General features: G+C 36.7%; 1 protein-coding gene across 5 annotated transcripts in view; it reads right to left on the reverse strand.

Moving 5' to 3' along the window:
• Positions 1-15,970, reverse strand: part of Rb1cc1 (RB1 inducible coiled-coil 1) — an 81,404-nt gene that overhangs the window by 19,104 nt on the left and 46,330 nt on the right. For 4 of the 5 annotated variants that reach the window (XM_069990709.1, XM_069990708.1, XM_069990707.1 and 1 more), the window contains 7 exons: positions 15,570-15,754; positions 15,181-15,367; positions 15,019-15,100; positions 14,460-14,521; positions 13,468-13,571; positions 12,525-12,651; positions 10,533-12,433 (listed from right to left, as the gene is read on the reverse strand). In XM_069990709.1, the coding sequence (XP_069846810.1) occupies positions 10,533-12,433; positions 12,525-12,651; positions 13,468-13,571; positions 14,460-14,521; positions 15,019-15,100; positions 15,181-15,367; positions 15,570-15,754 (2,648 nt within the window). Of the gene's footprint in view, positions 1-8,856; positions 9,363-10,532; positions 12,434-12,524; positions 12,652-13,467; positions 13,572-14,459; positions 14,522-15,018; positions 15,101-15,180; positions 15,368-15,569; positions 15,755-15,970 lie in introns of those variants that run through there. The other variant, XM_069990711.1, reaches the window with a different exon arrangement.

The following is a 15,970-nucleotide window of genomic DNA, read 5'->3' on the forward strand; positions in this document are numbered from 1 at the left end:
TTAACAAAAAAAAAATCAATTACAGCTATGAATGATGTCTATAATTCAAAGTAAATGACCTACCATGAACAAAATTCAATGCCAGATTCAGTTAAACAAAGAATTATTGGAATTACATAGGAAATGCAGGGCAAGACAGATCTTGAATAACAGTAATAGCAAGCTTATCTATAAACACAATGTAAAGTCAATGAAATTTAATCTAGACAGTGACAAAGTACAAATTTCGGCTTGTTTTAAAAAGCCTATCGTGAAAAGGAATTCCATTAGGAAATCAGAACATAGTAAACAAGGCTGAAGTTTATATTAATGAGAACAGAACAGTAATTTAAGGAGTAAACAGTAATTTAAGTAGTAAATGAATATAAGGATGGAATGTAGGGGGTGGAAGTACCTATAATTTCTAAGTATCTTGCCTCTTCAGATTGCCTGGTAGACAATATTGCAGGATTAATGTGCTGAAAAGACAGCTGAGAGATGGTTCCAGGAGCATAAATGCATACAGACACCATTGTCACTTTGAAGACTTAAGATAGTACTACCATTATGGCAGTATCATTAAGAAAATAAAAGAAGCCAGGCACCGATGGCTCAGGCCTATAAGCCTTGCTACTGAGAAGGCCGAGATCTGAGGATCACAGTTCAAATCCAGCCTAGGCAGGAAAGTCTGTGACACTTTTATCTCCAATAAACTACCAGAAAACCGGAAGTGGTGCTGTGGCACAAATGGTAGAGCTCTTGTCTTGAGCTGAAGAGCTGAGGGACAGTGCCCAGGCCCAGAGTTTAAGCCCCACATGGACAGAGGAGAGGAGAGAGGAAAGGGGAGGAGAGAGGGGAGAGGGGAAAGGGGACAGGGGCGAGGGGAGAGAAGAGAGAGGAGAGAGGAGAGGGGAGAGGAGGAGAGGGGAGGGGAAGGGAGGGGAGAGGACAGGAGAGGTGAGGAGAGGAGAGGTGAGGAGAAGAGAGGAGAAGAGAGGGGAGGAGAGGGGAGAGGGGAGAGAGGATGGACAAAAGGAGGAAAATGAATAAGAACTCAAGGTAAGACAATAATTACCCTTGGGCAACAGGAATTTCTTATTTGGTTATATCAATATGGCCAAGAGTATATTTTATGACACACTGAAGCTCTCATTAGAAAATGGAGTGGGGCATCACACGTGGCTCACACGTGTAATCCTAGCTACTCAGTCGGCTGAGGTCTGAGGACCACCTGGGCAGGAATGTTCATGAGACCCTTATCTCCAATAAACCACTAGGGAAAAATAAAAGAAGAAGAAGAAGTAGCACTGTGATTCAAGGGGGAGAGAGCTCACCCCGAGCTGAAGAGCTCTGGGACAGCACCAAGGCCCAGAGTTCAAGCCCCATGAGAGACTGGGGAAAAAAAAAAAAAGAAGAGAAAAAAAGGAAAAGGAGTTTAGGAGTTCTAAATAGATGCCAAGTATATAATCTGTTCTATTTTAAATAACCATAGACTTGAAATGACCCTATCATGAGGATTAACCTTAGTGATGAGGCCATAACAGTTGAAATAGGTTTTATTTTTCTAATACCACTGCTTGGCTCTGTAAAAATGCAAGGAGCTGTATATATTTTGTGGGTAAGGAAGGATAGGCAGAAAAGATTACACAGTATATTATACAATCCAATTAAAATTTTAACCCAACAAAACCACCACAAAAATCTAAGAAAAAAATTATCTATGAAAATTGTGCTGTTCTTATAGTCAACCAAAACTCATATAAAACTATCTTTGCACACATGAACAGCACAGACTTTGAAATCAGAGTTCAAGTAAGCAGATAAATTTACTAAGTTAGAATCTGTAATATCACAATCTAAAACTTGACAGTGAGTAGGATACTCCCTCATCTCACTAAGAAAGTAGTTCCACCAAAAATTTCTCACACTGGGCACTGGTGGCTCATGCCTATAATTCTAGCTACTTAAGAGGCTGAGATCTGAGAATCAAGGTTCAAAGCCAGCCTAGGCAGGAAAGTGAGACTCATCTCCAATTAACCACCGGAAAACCAAAAGTGGCTCTGTAGCTCAGTGGCAGAACTCTCTCTTGAGCTGAAGAGGTCAGGGAGAGCACCCAGGATCAGAGTTCAATCCTCATGACCAACAACAACAACAACCAATCTTTCATTTAATGTATTTCTATAAACAGAAAATTTGCACTCAATTATAAACCAAATTGTCTGGATACACAGTAACTCTTCCCTAATATTTACAATATTAAATTTAGGCTTAATAATTAATTACACCAGAACCAAGAAACAATCCACAGAAAAAAGAAAGAAAGAAAGAAAGAAAGAAAGAAAGAAAGAAAGAAAGAAAGAAAGAAAGAAAGAAAGAAAGAAGAAAAAGAAAACACCTTTCACTGGAAGTTCAAGAGATGATAAAACACTAAAAAAAAAAACTGAACAGCAAAAGAATAATCTAATTAATGGCAAGAAAATTGAAGAGACTGTTCTCAGAAAAAAAAAAAAAACCCACAAAGGGCTGATACATAAGATGCTCAACAACCTTACCCATAAAAGAAATACATATCAAACCATAGTAAGATCTCATCTCAGTCAGCATAGTAATCATAAAACAAATGCCAGGATTCGCAGGTGGGTGAAGGAACCCTCACAACATTACTGCTCAGAATGTAAACTAGTCCAAGTACAATGGAAATCAGTATGGAAATTCCTCAAAAAAATCTAAAAATGGACATGCTTTATGACATTAGTGTATATATTTCTAAAAAAATGTAACTTACTATGCAAAAAAGGTATAATATGCAATAAAGAAAAGATGCAATGATTTTTGCAGTTTATTCAGGAGGACCAAATAATCAGCAGAGGTGCCTTAGCAACCAATAAGTGGATAAACTATGGCATGAGTGTACCAAGAATATTACTCAAGAAAAAGAGAAATCACATTATTTATAGGAAAATGGACAGAACTAGAGATCATCACATTAAGCAAGATAAGCCAAACACAAAAAGCGAATACTTTTGTTTCACTCATGTATGGAAGCTAGACCTAAAAGACATAAATGATTATGTATATTATATATAATATATATGGTATGTAATGTACATCATATACTGTACATAAATATATATATATATATATATATATAAAATGTTGGTGGAAAAAGAAGCAATAGTGAGGGTATTTCTTAAAATATAACGTATGAGCATTTGAATTACATGATGAAAAACAATGGTGCAAAAAAAGAAAAAAGAAAGGAATGCCAGGAAAGTAAGAGAGCGTCTGTTGAGGAGCACCGAGGCACTAGAAGGAGTGGGAGGGCTGTGGGAGACAGAGCCTGTAGAGGTGGTTTTGGGAGAAAGACTGTGGGGTTGATCAGGATATACGAATAAGCATGTATGGAAATGTCACAATGAAACCCTGCTTGTACAACTAGTGTATGCTAATTTTAAAACTCTGAGATTAAAAGGAGATTGAAATTTTAAAAATATCCTCACCCATAGTCATCAAAAGACACAACATTACTTGCTAAAAGCAAGGCAATGAACTATATAGTAGGCAGACTTCACTGAACCTGAGTATACCAACTTCATGCACATTTACACTCATTTGTCTGCACACAGGTATGTAAGATATCACTTCACCCTACATTCTCAAAAACAATGTAAACTATGTAAAAATATAAACTACTATATCAACAATTGATTTAGCAGTTCTTTATTTTTTTTTAACCTTTCCTTAATCCCAAACAGAATGATTAGCCATCTTCAATTTCTTTTTTCAAACCCTCTTCCCATTTTCCTGTGTGCATTTCCTTTCTGACTGACGGTTTTTGACACTACAGATAAGAGTTAATAGTCTTTTATTTACATCTTGCAAATGTACCTCCATGTTTGTTGTGCACTCAATGTTAATTCTGGTGTAAGAGTAATCAATCAAGTTTCGAAAGATTGACAAAAGTAGACTGTCCTTAAATCACACAATTTCATTTCAAAGATGGTTTCTTTTGCATGGCAGAGAATCTGAGCTTATCCAAAATCCCCTTTTCAGGAATGTTGTGGTTCAAATTATCCAGTGAGAAATACACATACATAATATGGAATGGTCTAGTATTATCCACAGATGGTTGTTGCTAGATGTGTGAGCAATGTGACATTCATGGCATTTCCAAATAAGCTACCTGCTTGAGGAGAAAACTGGCATATGAAATTAAAGAGCCACTGTGCACCAGTGGCTCACCCCTGGAATCCTAACTACTCAGAAGGCTTAGTAAGATCTGATGACAGTTCAAAGGCAGCCAGAAGCCAGGGCAGGAAAGTCTTTGAGACTCTTGTCTCCAAATAAGCTGCAAAAAAAGCTGAAAGGGGAGGTATAGCTTGTTAAAATAAATCCATTAACTCTAGTATCTATTTCAGATTAAATCTAAATCCAAAAGGAAATATTAAGTCAAAAGAATCATATTCTGTACCCAGATCCAAGATCTGAACCAGTAATCAACCACATTGTCAAAGAATCTATGGCCTCCAGAAGTCTGAAAGACTATGATGCATTGCTTCATCTTGAACACTTGGTGGCCTACTAGGGTAGCATTTTTATTATTTGAATATTAAGAATCCACTGAGTCTCTCCATTAAGACCTGTTAGAAAGGTCCAAAATCAGTACTGGAACAGCTTATACTACAAGGTAAGTTCTCTTACTCATGGAATGACAACTGTTAGGGCAGAAAAGGAAAGGTGAAATTTCCCATCTCATTACACAGCAGATTTTTAATATATGCTTAATCTACAAATATGTCCTATATAGAATACAGAGATTAGCAATCAATTATCATAAAATCAGGGGCTATCTAACAACCACTGGTGATGGATCAAATCAGTAAGGCCTTCACTATTTGACATGTAGTTATTAGCCTGGTGACATTCCTTCCCCACCCAAATTCCTATTAGTTGAAAGCAGGAGTTGAAAATTTCTGTTGCAAATGAGTAGCAATATGTATCTAATGATCTCCATTGAAACTAGTCAACTCTTGACAAAGAGGGTTACAGGCAACATATAAATGAATGGGGATGGCAGTGTTGTATTAAAGTTGTAACACAGCTTGCCTTGTCTGTAGGATATGAATTTCAAATTCCTCCAAGAAATACCTGAAATTAGCACAAACCTTTAATATACTATGTATTTTCCTATACATAGTTTCAAAATCTTTATAACTAATTAAAATTAGGCATAGTAAAATGACAATAAAACAGAACATTTAAAATATACTCAAGTTATATGTGATCTCTGAAAATATCCTAATTTACTATACTCACCCTTCTTGTGATGATGAGAGATGATAATGTCTACATGTTGAGATGAAGAGAGGTAAATGTGGTAGCCTCTTTTACATAGCAACAGGCTACCACTGACCTACATCAAAAGGATGATCAAAGCATAATGGTGCTGGCTGACTACAGGTAAATGAAACCATAGATAAGGGCTAGTTAAAGGGGGACATGGGAGAGTAATGATACTCCATTGTATTCATAAAATTTAAGTGATAGATCTCACAAACTCAGTTTGTTAATCTTTGATTCAGATTACAGGCAAGTTTGCTTGTATCTACATTGATAGCAGTGCATTTTTACTGTCAGAATTAATTGAGATATTAACTCTCCAGTCCTAATAAAAACTGGTTGGTTGGATTTTGTTTTAAAAGAAAACCTGGCTCAAGTGGCACTGTGGCTCAAAGTAGTAGAGCCTTGAGCAAATGAGCTCAGGGATAGTGCCCAGACTTGGAGTTCAAGCTCCATAACTGAGGAAGGAAGGAAGGAAGGAAGGAAGGAAGGAAGGAAGGAAGGAAGGAAGGAAGGAAGGAAGGGAGGGAGGGAGGGAGGGAGGGAGGGAGGGAGGGAGGGAGGGAGGGAGGGAGGGAGGGAGGGAGGGAGGGAGGGAGGGAGGGAGGGAGGGAGGGAGGGGGAGGGAGGGGGAGGGAGGGAAGGAGAGAGAAAGAAAAAGAGACAGAAAGAGGGAGATAAAGAGAGGAGACAGAGAGGAGAGGGAGGGAGGCAAGGAGGCAGGCAGGCAGGCAGGCAGGCAGGCAGGCAGGCAGGCAGGCAGGCAAGAAAGGATTAAGTTAGAAATGCAACCCCAATGACCAATAAATAAGTATTTATTTTGGAGCCAACGCCACCTCATTTGGACATACCTTCCTGAGCCAAAAAGTTGGAAGTCTGTGTAGGGCTGAGTAAAACTGTTCTCTGATAGATCTATACTGATACACATGCTGTTTTTACCAATTGGGTCATATTTTCTAGTAGATGCTTAGTGTCTGTAGCAGAAATGGACGGTGCATGGAACCTGTGACAGGTTCTAATTTAGGGTAATCACAATTAAGACCCTTAGGAATATGGGGTAGAAAACTATTAGCCTTTTGCAAACTAGCTTTGGCTCAGTACCTGGTCCCTATATAGAGAGTGAAATATTGATAATGCCCCCCTAAGATACTGAGAAAAGTGGCTTCCTGTTATAAAACTAAATCCTGTATAACCTATTAAATCACAGTGAAATGTGTGCATACAATACTTTCATCAAGTGGCATATATAGCATTGAGCTCAAACACTAAAGGTACAAGGAAGGTACAGCAGCTTCAGTTTCCTGCTGCACTGTCTCTTTCCTGCAGAACTGGCATGCACACTGTGTAGAAAAAAACCTGGCAAGGCTGGAACCTAGTGATTCTACACAATATGCTAACATTCTTCAAAAGCATAGGTGAAGCATCAGAGCCACACTAATGGAACCTAGAAGAATGTTAGTGAAATCTTCACATTGGCAATATATCACACAGTGCACTTCAAAAGAAATAATGGTGGCCAGGTCCCAGTGGCTCACACCTATAATATTACTCACAAGGCTTAGATATAATGATTGTAGTTCAAAGCCATCTTGGGAAGTAAAGTCCTGTGACACTCTTATCTCCAATTTAACCACCAAAAAGCCAGAAGTGGAACTGTGATTCAAATGGCACTAGCTTTGAGTAGAAAAGCAAAGAGACAAAGCACAGAGACAGCACTTATGCCCTAACTTCAAGCCCTAGGACTGGCACAAAGAGAGAGAGAAAGAGAGAGAGAGACAGAGAGACAGAGAGACAGAGACAGAGAGAGACAGAGAGAGAGAAATGGCAAAGGGTAAACAGCTACAATGACCCATGTTATGACTTATGGAGACTGCATAAACAGTGTTGCCCACCTGGTGAAGGAGTTGAAAGTTTGTGATAAATGTGTGTAATTTTAAGTTATAGATCTTAAAATAGGAATGGAATGAGGACCCTGAGAATATTAAAGTCCTATGTCTACCTGTAAGGAACCTGATTTCAAGTAACAAGTTCAATTCTTCAATGGATATCAATAATTTTTCTGTGTTCCAGTTTCAAGTTTCCCTGGCAGCAGAAGTAAGGTCATAAGTGGGCTTAGTAACATGGACATCTACACAACAAGCCTGAGCACCTCCCTTCACCCCTGGTGCTTCAGTGTTCCCGAAGGAGTCCAGCAGGCATCTGATGGCAGGCTGATGACACTAGATCACAACCATCATGAAAGGAATACCAATCTGTCTTCACAAGATTAGATGTTCTCCATATAGTCAAGCCTTCCATGCTCACAATATTTCTGCCAAAACCATTATTTCTTTTAAAAACACTGTAGTCACTAAAATCACTTCTAAACAAGGATACTTAGTGAACACTGTGTAGCCATGACCTCAGGTTCATGTAAGTCACTGGTCTTGCTATATGAAACAGTTCTGATAAAAAGATTGACCAATCAATGTAATATTTTATATGGCCAAGGTAATATCTAAATGTAATATGGGCTCTGAACCAGAAAGCACACATTATGTGATAATTCTCCAATAGTCAGGATACACTGGGAAAAAATAGAACTGATAACTGAAATATTACTCCAAGAAGTATAAGTAAAAATTCACAAGTTGGGATAGTACTGACTTAGAGAAGTAATTTTATTCCATAAAAATCAATTCTACAATAAAAAAAACCATACCCAATGTCTCCCTAACTTAAAGGAACCTTTATTCTGCCACTGGGACAATAAGGGCTCCTTGATAATATTAAACCAAGAATCTATCATTGAAGCTGCTATGTATAGATGTTCCACTGAGAAATAGGTTGCTTCTATACAATAAGTATAGACAGGAATGTCAATGAAATCCAGGGGTTTTTGGGGGGCAACGCTTTATAATTATATTACTATGTCTGATGATGAAAAATATAATGAAAAACTACAGCAACTGTATTAAAGTAAGTATCACGAGTGGTGCTCTCTTTAGAAACACATTTGAGAGGCTGGGAAGGTGGCTCAGTGGTAGAGTGCTTGCCTTGCATACATGAGGCTCTGGGTTTGATTCTTCAGCACCACATAAACAGAAAAAGCAGGAAGTGGCTCTGTGGCTCAAGTAGTAGAGTGCTAGCCTTGAGCTGAAGAGCTGAGGGACAGTGCCCAGGCTCAGAGTTCAGGCCCCATGACCGAACAAAAACAAACAAACAAACAACAAAAAAAAACCCACCACATTTGATCAGGAAAAGAACTAAAATCAGTTGAAACACTTGCTATGCCAGTGGTATAAGGCTGGCTACACAAATTAACATTAGTACTTAAGCCTACATGTATCAATTTTTTTTAGCCTTTCTCCAAGTACCTAAGTTATAAAATACGGTATAGTAATGGTAGTTACCCCTTATTTCAGCTATTAACCTCCCAAAGAAATTATGATAGCAGAAAGGAAAATGAAAATCAACTATTTACCTTTGAAGAGCTAGAGTGACCTGAGTTTGGGAGAACATAAGTTGCATCACATCAAACAAATAGGATATTGAAGTGTCTTTATTAAAATTTCAATATGGGAAAAAAGACTGCTGAGTTTAAAATATAGTTTACAGTGTTGGACAGTCTGCTTTCACCTCAGCATTGCCCTTACGCTTTCACACTTCAATGCAAATATGCTACATTGCCCAGAATCCTTTGTTCATTTTCAAGTTTAACAATGAAAAGTACACCTGCAAGGTTTGGAAGGTAGAAGAGAAGCACAGGCTGATCCTCCCAAGCTGCTTGGAGCCAAATGCAGTTTCACAGGAGCTTCTTGGAAAGCCAACTGAGAGCTACCTATTTTATGCTGCAGGTTAAATCAGAACATTGCTGCTTTGAAGAGATTCTTGAATGTTGCAGCAGCGTGCCCATGAGACAGAAAACATTCGGCTTCCATAAGTGCTTCAGTGTGTCTGTCTTCCTGATAGATCACTTTTAGATGAACAGACTCTCTGGCTAAATATTAGTTGGATTTTCTAGGTGCTCTAGGCTCCAATGTTGGCATCTGTTCTTGTTGGATCTGTATTACCCAGTTGTAGCAAGAAGCTCTGTAAGTCAATCTGGAGAGAACTGACTCTGGCCCTCAATATCTGATCAAATGCACTCTCTCTTCTCTTGGGTATCACACTTCAGCATACTTTCAGCAAGAATCTATAAATGGGGCAATGTGGCTACAATTCCCTTTATCTTAGTATTCATTCACTAACCTCCTCCCTTTTTCCTGAAGTAAACTTCTAATAGTCCATGTTATGAACAGATTTGAGACCAGTTCTATACAGTTGTCTCTTTTTTTCCTATTGCAATAGTTCTCACCCTTTTAACTACCATTCAGTTATGGTTCTTTGATATGCTTTTCTTAGCAATGACTTTAGGGACCATTGTTTGCTCAGGTTTGTAAACATGCATTCAAGTACATTCTCCTACTAAATTGTGCCCTTTAGAATACAGATTAGGAGGGGAGAGTATAGTAAATAAATGTTCACTTTTACAAATAATGATACAATTAATTGATACCAATTATATGCTGTAAACTATTTATTGGGTCACAAAATCTCATGACAAATTTTAAAAAGCATAAGCACTAAAAACTATCCTCTGTGACCAAATAACATGACACATATTTTTTTAAACAACAAAAACCCCACAAACTACTACCACAAGAGCACACCTGGATTTTAAAAATTCTTTCTAACCACACAAAAAATTAATGAAATTATACTATCAGGAAATAACAAAAACACCCTGTATGGTCCCCATTTATGATTTAGCGGTTCCTAAACAATGTTCAGGTTTTAATACATACATACATACTAATAATAAAACCAAATACTTTAGTAAAAACTGAAAAAAATGGATTGAAGAGCTTAAAAAGATCCTCAAAACATTTCAAAATTTCAAAACAGCATTTTCTAAATTATCTAAAAATATTCATTTTTAAAGCCCCTAAATGATTTACAGTCTATTACTTTTAAGAAATAATGACAAGTGGCCGAGTGCCAGCTAAGCAAATGCGAGTTCAAATCCCAGTACCACCAAAAAAAGAAAAAATTGAAAATATTACTAAAAAGTAAAACTTTTTATTTATAAAAAATATTCCAATTAGCAGTTCCCCTAAAGAATAGAGGTACTGTGATTATTCACACATTTGAATCATCAGTATTTAATTTTGCATCACAGACTAAATTCTTACCTTTTTGCTATTTGATTCTCAAGATGTTTAATTTTTTCTAATAATTCTTTCTCCACAACTTCTCTCTCCAATTTAAATTCTTTCAGTGCAGTCTGAATAGCTTCATCTTTTTCACAATTAAGCTTTTGGATTAACTGTTCTTTGTCTTGTTCATGGCTTGTGAGCAATGTCTCTTTGTCTTTCTCAAGGCTCTGGATAACAGCTTTGTATTTCTCTTCTTGTTGGGTGAATTTTTCATCTTTTTGTTTCTCAAGAATGCTCAATTCTGAGTTCAATTTAATCTGTAATTCAACTATTTGTTCTTTTAAGTTTTTTTCTATTTCAAATGCTTGGTTATGCAAAGATGTTACTTTGTCTAATTCAGTTTTAAGTAGATTAGATTCTTCTTCATGTCTACTAATTAACTCTGAAATGCACTGATCTTTTTCAATAGTCATTAAAGCTCTTAGCTCTGCTAGACCCACCTGATAATTTTCATTATTATCTTGAATTTTTTTGTTTAGTTTATTTATTTCTATTCTCAAAGCCTCTGTTTCTTGTTCAAGAAGTGATTTTAAAGTCTCTTTCTGCTGTGTTTTGCTTTCTTCCAACAAAATTTTTATTTCATCAGTTTCTGCTTCCTTCAATGCAAGTTCAACCTCTAACTTGCATCTCAAGTCTGACAAATTAGAAACCTTGAGTTTCAACTCCTGTAGCTGTTGCTCTTTTTCATGCACAGTTGTGGCATGAAACTCTTGTATTTGATCAATTCTTTCTTGATTTTCCTGTTTCAATTTTTCCAAGGAAACTTGGTGGTCTGTCATAACTTTCTCAAACTCTTTTGTGTGCCTGACATGCAGTGTGTCTTCCAATTCCTTTAGGTGGCTTTGCTCTAAGCACTGAAGTTCTGCCCTCAATAATTCTATTTTCTCATCATTTTCAGCATGGAGCTTTTTCAAGTCTTCTAACACTATCTCTTTTGACTGTTTCAGTTCTTTAATTTCACAATCTTGAGTGTGCATAATATTTTCCATCTCCAACAGTTTCTGATCCTTCTCATTCTGCATACAAATGACAGCTTCTTTTTCATGCTTAATCAGAGCAAATTCATTATCTTTATTTTGTAATACCTCCTCAAGGCATATTAAGTCTCCTTTCAGTTTTTTAATTTTCTTTTCATTTTCTTCGCTCTCCTTTACTAGTGCTTCAAGTTTCCCTTCATATTCACTTTTTAGAGTCTGTAGTTCTTTTTGATGCTTTTCTTTTAGTGTTATTTCCAAGGAGCATTTTACTTTGTCAATAATGTTTTTTATTTCAATTGCTGTACATTTTAAAGAATTTGAGAAGTCACACTGCTCTTTTTGTACAAATGTTCTGAAGTGGCAAAGATCTTCCTTGATAGTCTGTATAGTGAAGTGAGATTCTTGGGCAACAACTCTACATTTTTCCAATTGTACATTCAGAGAAGAATGATCTCCAAAGTCCTCTGTACCACATGTATTTGTATCCTGCATTCGTCTACTATCTATTGCATTGATGACTGATGAATAAAGTGATTCCACCATCATTTCTGGACTCTGTGGATCACTTATAGGATTAGGAGATGATAAGTTTTCTTCTATCACAAACTCATTCACAGCAGACATAAAATCTGACTCAGGACTCTCTGCTAATGAATCCAAGTCTAAAGAAGCCTGGTGAATAGTTTGTTCTATGTTTGGATGGGGGATAGTTTCAAAATCAAATGTATGTGCATCAATGCTATCTGGAGATAATTCTTCTAAGGGGCATACTGCAGGACATAAGGGATCCTGAACAGTGAGTGGAGGAGGAGTTCTTGGTGAGGTAGTAGTTGTAATTCCTGTTGCACTTTCTATCCTTGGGGAAGAAGCCGATTGTGGGGATGACTGACTGACAGACACCTAGAAGACAGAGGAAAAAGGCTTAAAGAGCTGTACCAATAAAACACCATACACTAATGAAGTAAATTGTCTGAAAAAAAACTTTGTTTGCCTTTTGTTCATTCAGCAGATCTGTAATGGTCTGTGACATTTCATCTAAACTTTGTGCTGCTTTTACCAAATTGTGTAGGGCAAGTACATGCTGGTGAAGAGGTTCAAAGTCACAAAGTAAAGGAATCCTGGAGGAAAAAAAAAAAAACACAAAAGTAAATTAATTTCTGGTTTCGTAAGCAGAAGATAGACAACTACAAATTATTCATTACATCGAAAATAATCATAGCATAAGCAGTCCTTTCTAATCATTATTAGGAAAACTTGAAGAAGTCCCAGTCATAATCAGTAAGGTGTTAAGAAAGATGTTTTCCATCAGTATGCCACATCACAGTAACTGTTAGTAAAGAGTATATTGTTCAGGGTGCTGATGGCTCAAGCCTGTAATCCTAGCTACTCAGAAGGCTGAGATCTGAGGGTCAAGGCTCAAAGCCAGCCTGGGCAGTAAACTCTGTAAGATTCTTATTTCCAATAAACCACTAGAAAACCGGAAGTGGCCTTGTGGCTCAAGCACTAGCCTTGAGCTGAAGAGCACAGGGACAGTGCCCAAGCCCAGACTTCAAGCCCCATAATGGGGGGCGGGGGGGGGGGCGCACGACCATGGGCAGGAAAGTCTGTGAGACTCTTATCTCCAATTAACCACCAGAAAACAGGAAGTGGTGGTGTGGGTCAAGTGGTAGAACTCTGGCCTTAAGCTGCAGAGCTCACAGAAAGGGCCAGGACCAGAGTTTAAGCCCAAGATCACCAAAAATAAAGAATAAATAGCATTATCATTTTCTGAATGTCAACATTACCCCAAAACTTCCCAAACCAGTCACATCACAAGAGCCAGGTCATTGTAAAATATTTGTCAATTCTCATACCTCTTAATACTAGTGCTACTTTCTATACAATGAAAAAATTAAAATTTTATAAATGAAGTTAAAAATACTAAGGGCATTTACCTGAGGAATGGCTGAACTTCTGAAGGACAAAATGATTGCAGAAACTGTAAATCTTTTAACGAAATATCCGGAAGTTCACAATCAAACTTTCTAGGCTTCTGAGTCTGTATAGACCAAAAAATATATAAAAGACTTATTTATTATATATAGTTAAATACAAAGAACTGGGAAAATGTGTTAAATTATCTAATCATGATTACAAGAGAAAATAACTAGAAAATAAAATTATTTTAAAAAGACATTTAACAGACTGGAATGAGTTTTTGGTGGCCAATTAACATGCGTGGTCCTCCCTGTTTTATAGTAAAGAAAGTGATCAAAATATTTCCTCTCAATTAATTTTAAAAAACAATGGAATCAGATAAAGCTAGTTTATAAATACATTAAACTCATTTTCCACTATTTAATTCCAATGAAGACTTATTGAAGAGTCATCCCATTCTGATTTGCCAAGCCAGTAAGGTACAGGAGACAAAATGGTATAGAAGAGGTAAAGCTTGGGAAGAAAGAATGAGGAAAGAGAAAATGGAAAGTAGGTAGGCAAAAAAGGTCAACTAATCCTACCAATCTTAATAGTACATACAATAGGAGCTATTAATATAAAACTGTGATTGAAAAAAATTAGAAATACATCTTAAAACTCATTCCTGCTAACTTCTGAAGTCAAAAAACATCTCTCCACTGATTTAATAAAGTTGCAAGTAATTCTGTTTCTGATATGTGCCTCTACTTTTTTTTTTGGCCAATCCTGGGACTTGAACTCAGGGCATGAGCACTGTCCCTGAGCTTCTTTTGCTCAAGGCTAGCACTCTACCACTTGAGCCATAGCACCACTTCACGCTTTTCCTTTTTATATGGTACAGAGGAATCATACCGAGGGCTTCATGCATGCTAGGCAAGCCCTCTACCACTAAGCCACATTCCCCACCTATGCCTCTACTTCTAAAAAAAAAAAAATTATACAAATTTAGCCACAGATAGAATATACATACACAAAAGGAAGGGGGCCAGGAGTCCAGTCCCCTAAACAGACGGTTTCTTAAAAAAGACTTCCCTGTGTAAAGAAATTAACAACAGTTATTTTAGAACTTGAAAATAAAAAATTTTCTCAGGTTTGACAAACTACTACAAAACACGACACATTCCATAATTAAAACTGAACATCTCTACAGGTTTTAAAACAAATGTTTCTCTAAATTTCAATGCTAGTTACTATCGCATACATATAGTACAATTCTGTAAGTAATTCACATTTATGCAATAAAAATTGTTTCATTAAAAATTGTAAACAAAGTCTGGTGTTGGTGGCTCTCACATGTAATCCTATTCAGAAGGATTAGATGTTAAGGATCATGGTTCAAAGTCAATCCAGGCAGGTATACAAAGCTCTTATTTCAATTAACCACTTAAAAAGTAGACTGTACCTCAAAGTGGTAGAGTTCTAGCCATGAGTAAAAAAGCCCAGGGGCAGCACCCATACCTCAAGTTCAAGCCCCACAACAAATAAATAAATAGATAAATAATGAATAGATATTACTGGAAAAAACTTACTAAATAATTTCCCAAAGGATTCTCTTTTGGACTTTTCGGCTTCATACAACTGCTTTCCATCTTTAACTAAAGCACCAGCCCACTAAGAGCAGAAAACTTTATATTAATAGCAATACAAATCATTAATGTACATAGTGAGTTAAAACAATTCATACTGCATACCTCTCTGTAGTGTTTAATGAACATTTTTCTCCTTACAACTTCAACAACAGCTAGGCAATACATTTGAGGAACTGTACTAAGAGCTTCAACAATTTTGACTCTTTCTAACAGTTCTATTACAAGGCGGAGCAATGCTTGCAATTTCTCTCCATCCTGATCAGCATGAAGCATCACAAAGCAACACCACCTACAGAACAAAATTCATTATTTTCAGCAGACTCAAAAGTTTGTGAAAAATAATTTAAGCTATGGAAAGTAAGATGTAAAAGTTCTATGGCTTTTTACCCCCAGGTAATCAAAATTTCAATACTGCAGTAGGGAAAAAATAATACTACTGAAAAATAAGCAGTAACTATAAAGATCCTAAATTATATGACAGGATCACTTACTTTAGTCTGACATGCAGATTATTTGCTAGTTCTTGTTTGGCAGTAGTACACTTCTGTTTAATGTCCAACAATTTTCTATGATTCTGCAACATAATCATCAACTGATTTGCATGACTCAGGCACAAATCAGGTAATACAGATGCATCCTTCAAATTTTCAGCTCTCATCTGATTAGCTAAAAATCCCTTCAGAAAAAAATTTTAACATGTAATTGTCTTTTATGAATGACATGGACATACAGTTATGAGAAAATTATTGGTTAAACGAATTATTATACTTTCAAATAAGATTTTTAAATTCCCCTTATAACTAAACATGTAGTTCAGTGGTAGAACACTTATCTATCATGATTCCTAACAATGCCAAACAAACAAAAAAATTCCTTGAACCCACAATAGTGA

This window comes from Dipodomys merriami, unplaced genomic scaffold (assembly GCF_024711535.1).
Source record: "Dipodomys merriami isolate MVZ:Mamm:240054 unplaced genomic scaffold, mDipMer1.0.p SCAF_4, whole genome shotgun sequence".
Taxonomy (NCBI): Eukaryota; Metazoa; Chordata; class Mammalia; order Rodentia; family Heteromyidae; genus Dipodomys; species Dipodomys merriami.